The sequence below is a fragment of the Exophiala oligosperma genome (genome assembly GCF_000835515.1).
Source record: "Exophiala oligosperma strain CBS 72588 unplaced genomic scaffold supercont1.5, whole genome shotgun sequence".
NCBI lineage: Eukaryota > Fungi > Ascomycota > Eurotiomycetes > Chaetothyriales > Herpotrichiellaceae > Exophiala > Exophiala oligosperma.
In genome coordinates, this window is record NW_015622822.1 from 2383186 (window position 1) to 2394526 (window position 11341).

At 51.4% G+C, this 11341-nt stretch overlaps 2 protein-coding genes across 2 annotated transcripts; one reads left to right on the top strand and one right to left on the bottom strand.

Annotated features, from left to right (window-relative positions):
- The first annotated feature begins 334 nt into the window (after positions 1–334).
- Positions 335–2976, top strand: PV06_06182 (uncharacterized protein). Its single transcript, XM_016407266.1, has one exon. The coding sequence runs from the start codon at positions 377–379 to the stop codon at positions 2954–2956; it is 2580 nt and encodes an 859-aa protein (XP_016262870.1). The 5' UTR covers positions 335–376; the 3' UTR covers positions 2957–2976.
- Positions 2977–8565: 5589 nt separating this feature from the next.
- Positions 8566–10816, bottom strand: PV06_06183 (uncharacterized protein; the record flags this gene model as incomplete). Its single annotated transcript, XM_016407267.1, has 3 exons — positions 8566–9349; positions 9407–9839; positions 9919–10816. 3 exons carry the CDS (start codon positions 10814–10816, stop codon positions 8566–8568), a joined length of 2115 nt encoding a protein of 704 aa, XP_016262871.1.
- Between the last annotated feature and the right edge of the window lie 525 nt (positions 10817–11341).

The window sequence follows — 11341 nt, forward strand, 5'->3', positions numbered from 1 at the left end:
CCGTCACGATGGCTGACATCCAGGGACAGTGAAAGCAAAGAATGGGGGAACGACATACGGATACGAGTACGAGTACGACTTTGTACGATGAGTTGGCATTCCTCCAATCACGCATCGTTTCTCCCTCGTCGGAGAAGGCCGATGTAGAGGGAATGAAACCCCCCCCATCTTTATCATTACAAGCCGCGCCATTCGCCTGTCGTACATTAGTTGTTTCTCTCTTTCGAGCAATTCCCACGTACTCGTACATGAATCTTAGTTGATATAAGCCAAAGGGCACTCTGACCTCGTTCACAAATCACTACAGGATATCCATGGGTGCCAAATTTGCGTTTTCATCTCAGGATCGCGGGATATTGCAGGATTGGCCACCCTAATGGACCACGATACATCGACGAGATACAGCGCAGGATCGAAAGACGCTCAACATGTGGCGACAATCGACCCAGATACGGGCGTCATAACTAATATTGACGAGATTCGGAATCAAGAGTATCCCAATCTCTCACATACAACCTATCTCGACCATGCTGGCACCACGCTATATGCTAAGAGCCTTATCGAGGCGTATTCCAAAGAACTCACCTGCAATATCTTCGGAAACCCCCATTCCGCATCAGCCTCGTCTCAATTATCGTCGCGTCGAATTGACGACGTACGTCTGAGCGTCTTACGGTTCTTCAACGCAAGCCCGGACGACTTTGACGTGATCTTTGTGGCTAATGCCACGGCTGCAGTCAAGCTTGTGGCCGACGCCTTTCGGGATGGGAACGATGGCTTCCATTACCGATACCACGCAGAATCCCACACCAGTATGGTGGGCGTCAGAGAGTTGGCTTCTCAAAGAAGCCACTGTCTCAGAGACGATGATGAAGTTGAACAATGGCTCGCTAGCCTGGAACAGACAAGCCAGGGCGATGATCAAACACCATTGTTATTTGGTTATCCTGCCCAATCCAACATGACAGGACGACGACTACCTATGCGATGGTTGGAGAAGATACAGAGACTGCGCATCTCACAGAATTCACCCGTTTATTCTCTTCTCGACGCAGCGGCGCTAGTATCCACGGCCGCTCTAGATCTATCAGATGGTTCAACGGCTCCTGACTTTACCGCCGTCAGCTTCTACAAAATCTTTGGCTTCCCCGACGTCGGCGCTCTAATCGTCCGAAAACGATCAGGGGATATCTTGCTGCAACGAAAATACTTTGGTGGCGGTACGGTTGACATGGTGACCATGATCGGGGAAACCTGGCACGCAAAGAGGGAATCATCCCTGCACACTCGACTCGAGGACGGCACCCTACCGTTCCATAACATCGTCGCATTAGACTTGGCCTTGGGCGTGCACAAAAGACTGTATGGCGGCATGGCCAACGTCTCGAGGCACGCCAAGTCTCTCGCATCAATGCTCCGGCGTCATCTGCGCGACCTCCGGCACAGAAACGGCGCACAGGTTTGTGTCTTGTATTCCGGCGACGATATAGCCGAAAAAGGCAATCAAGGTCCGGTGGTTGCCTTCAATCTGAAGGACAACAAAGGCGAGATCGTCAGCACCAACGAGGTCGAAAAACTCGCAATCGTCCGAAACATCCAATTCCGCACAGGCGGACTCTGCAACCCAGGAGGTGTGGCGACTCACCTGGGTCTCTCGGCCGACGAAATGCGCCAAAACTACGCCGCCGGGCAGCGGTGTGGAGGTGACAACGACATCATCAACGGCAAACCCACGGGTGCCATCCGTGTCAGTTTCGGCGCCATGAGCAGTCCCGCAGACGTCGCGACGTTTGTCGGTTTCATCAAGGAGTTTTACGTCGACACCGGGCCCCCCGCCGCCGTCATCTCACAGCTTCGTCTCCCTGCCACCAACTTACGATTAGAACGTCCAACGGAGTCATTCGTGGTCGAAAGCCTATCAGTGTTCCCGATCAAGAGTTGCGCGGCGTACAAGATCCCACCCGACACGCCGTGGAAAGTTGGCGCCCGGGGTCTAGCGTGGGATCGTGAATGGTGCCTCGTTCACCAAGGCACCAACGCCGCATTGAGCCAGAAACGTTTTCCTCGCATGGCCCTCTTGCGACCCGAGATCGATCTCGACAGCCGCGTATTGAGGGTGTCATACATTTCCGACACGGCCTCATCAATATCGTCCTTATCACCAGCAACATCTCTCGTTCTGGAACTGAATCTCGACGAATCACCGCGCCACCTCACCTCCCTCTCCGCCCCCTGCGACGCCACGGCCGACAAATCCTCGACCGTGTGCGGCGACCAAGTCGACGTCCGAGTCTACACAAGCCCCCAAGTCTCCGACTTCTTCACCACCGCCCTCGGCGTCCCCTGTACGCTGGCGAGGTTCCCCACCACGGGCACGACGAGGCACGCACAGGTCCGCGTCCCAGGTTCGACCCGCGGCCACCAGGCCACCGAGCCAGGAAGGTCCATCGCCCTGGCCAACGAGAGTCCAATCCTTCTGGTCTCGCGGTCCAGTGTGAATAGACTGAACGAACAGATCAAACAAAACAACGGCGGCGGCGGCGGTGGTAGTGGCGTCGGCAAAGCCGTGGCTGCCGATTCGTTCCGAGGAAACATCGTCGTCGCCGAGCAACTCATCGGCGGACAGTGCGAGTCCCCCTACGTCGAGGACGGGTGGACTTGTTTGCGAATCGGACAAGACGCAGACTCTGCGAACAATAGTAGTACCTTTGATGTTTTAGGTCCTTGTCAGAGGTGTCAGATGGTTTGCGTCGATCAGAAAAGCGCCCAGCGACGACAAGAACCATTCACCACCCTGGCAAAGACACGGCGGAAGGACGGAAAGGTTTGGTTCGGCATGCACATGTGTTTGAAATCTTTGCCATCATCTCCACAGGATTCGACTCTGATCACTATCAAGGTCGGGGATCCAGTGACACCCCTATATGACGTGAGGGACAGTGACGACGGCGTGTAGCACTCTAATTCTTGTACACCTATATCTACATCTACATTGCATGAGCACTTGAAGCTTAGACTACTCGGTTGATGATGTAAAACACTTCGAACGTGTTCGATATCTATCTATCTGTCTAACAATTGAAGACATCTTTCACGTCCATATATGCACGTGATGTGAGACCTGGACCCTTGACCTAGTATCGTACAAAGCTCGGCAAAAAGAAAGATATCTGCATAGAGAACAAAACATTTTGTGTCCACCCCTAATCCGACCCCTGGCACATAATGTTCAGCAATCAAAACAATTATGCTTTCTCAAAGCAGTCAAATTCGTGACGACGGTGGTCATACAGTAAGCTCCAGCTAGGCTGCACCGTTCGCGTGATAAAGCGCCTTCTCTTGGCCTTCAAGCTTGAGCTCATCACTTAGGAGATGTGAATCGTCAGTGTAACCAACAGTGACCAGGTCCTCGTCGACCATTTCTCGAAGCATTGAATCCAGGAAATTCTTCTGCTCCTTGATGAATGCCTTGGCTTTGGTGGTATTGAATCCACGACGAGCACGCTTGCGGTCACGAATCTCTTTGAGTTGAGCTCGGATGCGCTCTTCCAGCATCTCGAGCCGGTATTCGGCATACTGAGAGTAAAGCTCTGACAGATTAGAGACGGAGCGGACAGTTGTAAGGACAGTGTCATCTTTGATGAAGGCTGACTTGGGCCTGAAGGAAGTCACCATGGTGATACGCTCCGTGCCACCGAGGGCTCTCAAGGCTTGATGCTCGATATATCGGCCTTGGAGAACAACAGCATGACCCTTGCAATGATGTTAGTGCTTGTAATGCGCGATGTCTAGACTATTGTCATACCATTCCAGGTCCTCGAACCTTCATGATCTCCCCATCACCTCTGCGCAAGGCGGTCTCTCCTCCGATCATGTTGGTACAGTCACTAAGCATGGTGACACAGACGAAAGGATAGCTGTCGGTATGCCAGTCGACAATTGGGGTGTCGTCCTCGAATGGACAGTCGGATACGCCCTCGTCTGCATCACGATGCTCTTTCTCTTGTAGAGCCTGCTTGGCTGCCTCTTGTTGCTCCTTGCTCTTGATGGATATATTCATGTGTGCAATTTCAAAGTCCATGACAGGTACGAGGTCGACACCAGCAATCTTTGAGACGATCGATAGAACTTCGGGGCTACGCCAGACGTCATAGACGAACGGAGCATATCTGTCGAGGTCAGCATTGAGAATACTCGGTGGTCAGTGAGATACTTACTCTGGAGCAAAGCCTCTCAGCTGGCATTGGGCAATATTGCTCTTGTACTGACAATTCTTCCAGACGGGTTCACTCAAGACTTCGGTTCTCATTTGTTGGACTGCTTCCTCATTAAAGAGGGAAAAGGGTTCTGAAACTGCATTTGGAGAGACGCCCTTGTCTGTCATACCAATCTCTTCCATAGTCCAGATTCTCTGTGGAGGCTCAAAGGTGAGATGCTTCGAAGGCTCAAAGGCCATGTGGGCAGGTTGGCTGAGTGACATTTTGTTCAAGTACTCGGAGATTTCTAAGACAGATCTTTTCCTCGTGAGATTTTTAAGGGAGACCGGAGGAGAAGAGGAAGATGCATGAAGTATGAAGAAGGACATAAACCGAAGCCACGATCAGTGAGTCGCTCTTTCCTTTATTGAACACCAAACCAGCGACTTCGGAATGGCGGAAGCTTGATCCGGCCACCACAGTACAACACGGGACGTCGATAATGACAGCAATCGGTTGTTCAGGATGAAGACAATACAGTGTGAAGTCAAACCCGTTGTCAAGTTTGTCTGCGAAACTTGGTCGGGGAATGCGGATCTCTTTGGATCAAACAATCATCTAGCTGCTCCGGCAAACACCACCCTATTGTGGCAAGCTTCACTATCTTCCGACCGCGAATCAACGCAGACAAGATGGAAATCATAGGTCTCAAGGGCTCGCACGGGATAGCAAATCACTTGCGAATCAGCACCATGGCATCGTCGAGGCGCAATGATGGGAGGTGGACAGCGATAATGAGAGACAACTCAAGGCACATGGACGTCAATCAATGTGTACTGGAAGATCTCATCGTTACTCTCATGTCAAGACCGGGCAGAGAACATCTAAAAAGCCCTTTCACTGGAGCTTGGGGTGTCGTTGAAGATACCAGCAATGATGGAAATTCTTTTTCTGTTCAATACTCAACTCAACTCACTTTACTCAAGGACATCATGCATCACGCTGCTGTTAGACCTTACGATACTTGTTGCCTTTCACAAGCTAATCGACGTTCAATTCTCACGACAGCCTTCATATCAACCTCACTTCCTGGTGAATCCTGATTTTCTCTCGTTGAGAGGCAGTTTCTATCCAGAATTATTTCAACTCTCCATCGTTGTCTTATCTTCTACACCATCCAAAGTCTATCACGCCCTTATTCAGGCTGTCCCATAGCTGACTCCTCAAGGTTGACAACATGAGTCGACGTCTCGGTCATGGTATGGGCAATTCGCACACCACTAAGCATGTTTGGACTTCAGAGGACCGTGAGCTTCTAGCGGTCTTGCACAAATTCTATGACATCTCGTCTAGGGAAATGCGTTCTCTATTCAATAATATCTACAAAGACCGTCTTCGGCGAGAGGGATTTCCTCGCGGGCTAAAGGCGACTACAATAGTGTCTCAGATTGCCGACATGAAGAGAACTAATCGTGGAGGGGTTTTTAACGACATCCAATCACTGACACAATCTGCCATCCTCAAAAAGTTCCGCAAATTGATATCCGACATCGAGATTGCAGCTGGCGACGTTAAAGTTCATCTAAAGCGTAAGGATAATGAGATAAGCGCTGCTGATCATGTACAAGAGAGCCGTTCATTGGCAAATACCAATGATTGGGAAACCGACTCCACAGACGACAGTATTGATGTCCTAGACGATAGACGTGGAAGATGTACAATCTCGAAGAGGACACGAGTTACTACACCATCCTCTGCAGAAGCCTCAGTCAGGCGCTCATCAATGAGAGGTGAAACAACAACACCCTTTACTTGTTCAGTATCCCCCAGCGAGACTGCTTCAACAATTTCGTCAGAATCTGAAGGTTCCTATCAGCCGGAGCCAGAAGCCGACAACCACGACCCTTATCTTCATATCGATCACCTTAACGATTTCGAAAATTCAGCAACAAGAATAAATCCGCAATTAAGGATTCATTTCAACAACAAGGGAAACAGTGCACATTCGAGGCCACGACTACTTTGGAGAGCTGGTGATCCCGCTCACAATCTCAGAGCACGAGAGTTTCTGAACCCCGATACACCCATCTCGAGACCACCAACAGATAAGAGCGCATTTCTTCAACTTGCTAATCAACACTTGCATGTGGATAAAACCTTTCTCTCGCCGTTTCTATCATGGACTGAGAGCGCTCGCCGAGCACTTAAGCTAGTCAGCGACAGCCGCGACGTACCACTTCAGATTTATATTGTGGACTTCAATGTCCTAGAAGAAGAACAAGAATGTCGGTATGGAGCGCGAAAAGCCATCTGGCTGGTTCCCAATCTTTGCGATGAATATGGTTTAAACTTACCTGGAGGTTATGTGGGCTACGGCGAAGTCAGGCTTTCTACTCTCCGGGACTTGATATCAATACTAACTTCACATAGTTTCTCACCTGGGGTTCAGTCGAGTGCAAGACAGTTGGAATCCTAGACAATACCGCGGCTTCAAGACTGTACGAATTGATGCGAAGTCTCGAGGGGCTCTCTCATGAGTCAGGCATAATTATTGGAAGAGTCAGTACTTGTTGATCAACGGATGATGAAACATTCTAACTCATATAGGCTCTTCAAGATGTAACCCCAAAGTATAGAGAAGTCGTAGCCCATAAATTGATCAGGAATTTCAAGGTTATGAACCTCGACAAAGGCCCTTCAGGACCAGACTACGATGCTTTCGTAGAAGGCTTATATGGAACGACTCTGTCCGAAAGCTCTACTGTCAGGGGTCACATGCCTAAAGCATCATTATCTCTAACAAAGAGAAGGATTACGGTGGAGATTCCCGCTCGAAAGCCACAAGTAGAGACGAACAGTCTCTATACTACGTTCAATACTCTTGATCTATCCGATGAGATATTACAGAGTCTTGTTGATGCCCAGCTGTCAACCGAATGTCAACCTTCTGATATCAGTGTGGGAGCTGCCCAGGACACAACATCGAATGAAAGCGTTAAAGCAGAGCTAATAGAAGTGGAAAATGTTGACAACAAGACGGGGCATACTGAGGTCGCAATCTCGGAATCCCTTGGGTTGCAAATACCAGCTGTACCACTCCAGGGAGACATAACCACTCCATCGCTTAACGAGTCTACAACCTACAACGACCATACACAATCCTCGATATGTACTGAGCGGAACACGATTGAAAAGGAAACCAGTGATGAATTCACCAAGGAACTCTTGGAATATGCGGAGAAAGATCCGACTCCACAACTCTTCAAAAAGGATGTCATCGTGAAATCTAATCGAGAGGCAACCTGCGCAGGACCCCTGACTACTACAGCACTGCAACCAGCTGATCAATCAGCCATGGAGTTGCCCAAGGATACGACTGACCAGAAACGAGCAGGAAAGAATATCGACATTCGGACAGTATTTCGTTTGACGAAATCCCAGCTTCAATCCACTTCAGTCAACACTACTACCCAAGACATGGTGAATTCCAAGTCCTCTGGAAGTTCCATGGACCTTATGATCGTTGATCAGATCACCGCTAAATCTCAAGTACGACGAAAGAGGCATCAGCCTTTTTTTGAAAAGGTCGCCGAGGACATCTCTGTGGATACAGGTAGAACAAATGAGCCTGCACAAACAGACCCAGTCACAACACCTACCACATGTCCAATTGAAATTGATCTGACTGGTGATTATTACCTCCCTGGAGCTCTTCAAAACCAAGCAGATATCACAAGCTCGTCTCAAGATTCCAATACAGACGTGCACGGTGTTGTAAATGAAGATCAGGGGACGGACGTTGAGATAATCGGTTCTGCGACTGTACATCACCATCGTAGCCGACGTCGAGTCCGCACCACGACGACCACCAGGCGTACCGTGCTTGAAATTCGTTCGCGCAGCGTCAGTGAGAGCTTGACCGTGCACAATGGCGGCAGAAAGAGAGCAAGGAAATGAAAGTGATGCAGTCAAGCATTGTCGGTGACGGTCAGAATACTAGCTTGGCAAAGGTGTTGGCATCGTGGATTGAATTCCGAAATTGAAAATGATCCCTGATTGAAAGGTTCAGTATGGTCCACTTGGTACTAAGGAAGAGGGACAATGTTGTCTTCATGAGCATTGATCACATCTGTATCGAGTCCGTCAGTGAAATACATAGGTATGACCTAGAACTGCTCTTCCCAATGTACTCCAAACAATATTCCCAAGTCTAGCCCATGTAACATCTACTCGTACATGCAATGTGCTGTGTTAGAATTCGACAGACTTATGTTTAGCTGTGTCCAAGTTGTCACGCGCGAACGGCTCGGTGAGCATGACGATCTCTTCCACCGCGCAGATGGCCATCAATATCGACATCAAACTTGCTTCACAAGGTCGAATCCAGGTCGTAGTCCAGCCCGGGGAATGCTCCCTCGGAGTCGAGTCTGTCTAGCCAGGAGAAGTACTCTTCAGTCATTCCGTGGTCAAAAAGCCAACTCTCGGCTCGCGGATTGAAATCCGGGATCGACGACGAGAACGGCCCACTTGGCCAATCGTTTTGAGCTTGAAAATTGCGCTCACTGCCGCGAACTTGGTTGCCGACGAGGGCCGCGTTGTGCGGGGCTGTTTCCGCGCGCGACGGTCCACTCGTTCCGGTATTCAGCGCCTCATCCAACAAACGACCGACCACTCTCGTCACCTCGACGCACGCCCCGCGCTCTCCCCCCGGGTCGACGTCTGCATTCTCCAGCCAGGAGACGATGACGCTGAGCTTCCGGATGATCTCCGACCGGGACACCGTGGCGGACAGGCTTCGACCGGAGGCTGCGCAGTCCCGGAGCTCGCGTGCCAAGATCCCGGCGCAAGGCAGGGCGTAGAAGAGGAAAATTCGATAGTAGCGGCCCAAGATGGCGTCCCTCCCGCCAGAATGGTTCACCAGGTCAAGAACCGCCGACAGCATCTGCACGCAGACCTGAAAGAGATCCCCCTGTCGGCTGTAGTTGGCTTGGCAGAGGATACGTCGCAGTTGGAAGACACTGTAGAGGTATTCGAGGTACACGGTCAGCACGACCATGCACGCTGTGGGTGGAAGTCGACCCCAACAGTCAGGTTCGTAGCGGAACTCGGAGGGAATGGAGACCCACATCCGGTGAGACTCGTCGATCAAGGTGCTTCAGCACTGTCAGTTCCTACATGCAGGTCGGGCTGGACTGAGGCTCGTCACGTACCTTGCATCCTCGACCACTCGATCCGACTTTTGGCCGAGACAGAGCTCCAGCACTCTTTCACGCAACACAGCAGTGTGGTGCCGGAGTCTGATCACAGTCGCAGGCCGCAGCTTTTTTTCGGGCAAAGCCACCTGGCTCCAGCCCGCGGCGTCCACACTGTCAAGAGCCGTGTTTAGCGCATTTCCGGATAGGGCAACACTTTCATCATCCAGGTCTCGAGGAAGGCTCACGTCACAGTAGGAGCGGTGGATATGGGGAGGGCGTCCGAGAAAGGTGGCAAGATTCTTGTCTCGTCGACATGCTGCGGCGAAGATCCTCTTGCGGGTCTCGGAAAGGTAAAATGGCACTCCGGACTCGACGCTTCTCTGGCGATGGAAACCCAACGCAAAGAGGTCACACACGAACTCACCAAAGCGACGATAGAGGTGATTATCTAAGATGCAATCCGGTGTTGTTAGCCGCGGGCGACTCCTGGCCGGGCGCGTGTGAGAGTGCTCAACGAGGCCACTTACCCATGTCACCGAGTATGTGGGCCGCGAGGCCGGCATTTGAGTAACGTAGCCAGATGAATATGTCGCTCAGGCCCCGATGCTGCTCGCAGATACTTATGCATACGTCGCTCGCTGCGAGCAAGTCGGCCGCAAGCGCCTTGCCTTCTGCAGAACCTTTGCCGGACGACTCGGAAGTGGTCTGCCTCGGAGATAAAACGGCCGCGGTTCCAGCGAGGGCAAGAATGACGCCGATCGTTTCCCATCGACAGTGTCGACCCGTGTAAAGCTCAAGAAAGTCCTCCAGCGTGGTGGACGAGCTTATGTGTAACGGCCCTTCGCTGTTCCTGGTGATTTTCCCAGCGAGGTGGTGGTCTGCATCGGCCTTGCGCACCCGGAGTCCGTTCCCTGCAGCATTCTCAGGGTCTGGACACTCCAGAAAGGACCTCATCCGCGACAGTGAAGGAAGGATCAGTGGGCCAGGGATGACCGTGAAGAAGCTGCGCTTGTAGTAGTCGGTTACAAGTGTCTCGTACTTGTCAAATGAGGAACGCAACATCTCCACCAGGTGAAGTTTTGGGGTAAGACCGCGTTGGTAAGCTTGTGATCGAGCTCGCCCTGGACCTATGGGAATTGGGAGGCCGGGGGAACTGATATTCTCGGTACCGTCGTCGGCGAACACGGACAAGAAACTGGTGGATCCGAGAAAGCCTGTCTCGATCACGCTGTGGCTGTCCCGGCCAGTACTGGGATAAGAGCTCGTATTGCCAGCATCACTCGGCAGTTCAGGCACCATGGGCGCTGCTTGAGCCACGAGGGACTCTCTTCGGGTCCCATGGGTTCTCTGATGCGAAACTGGGTTGTCTTGGTCTCGAGTCCTTGTAGATCCGAGTCCGGAGCTCCTGTTCCTCCTGTGGGTCATGGGAGCTGGATGATAATAGCACTGTCCCTCATGCCATTAGCAAGAAATGGTCGCGCGCCTTCAGGTTCAGGCCCAGGGGCGCAGTGGAGCCTACTTCGTCTGCCATGTTTCGCTTCGCACATCTACGACAGGTAGGCATCGCATGATCGCATCGAACCTTCGCCAAGCGGCAAGGCTCACACGACACAGGCCGCCCGTTCTTGCGGAGCATGATTGATGCTGGTGGGCAGTACGGTGGATACAGACATATGGGTGTGCTGTACGGCGTCCCATGCAGGACGATGTTGAAGCGCAACCAGCCACGTTGCTGGCACAACTCATGCGTGGTACAGTGAGAGGTGAGTGGGAGGTTGGAAAAGTCGAAATGAAATACAATACAGTACGCCATTGTCTCAGATTCTCAGACTCTTGTTTGCCTTAGCACCTAAAAACGCGCTATTTGGAGTGTCCAATCAAAACTCTTCTCGTGACGAAGCGCTAAGACGCCGATTGCAAGTTAAACCAATTAAAATAATCCGCAAAAGA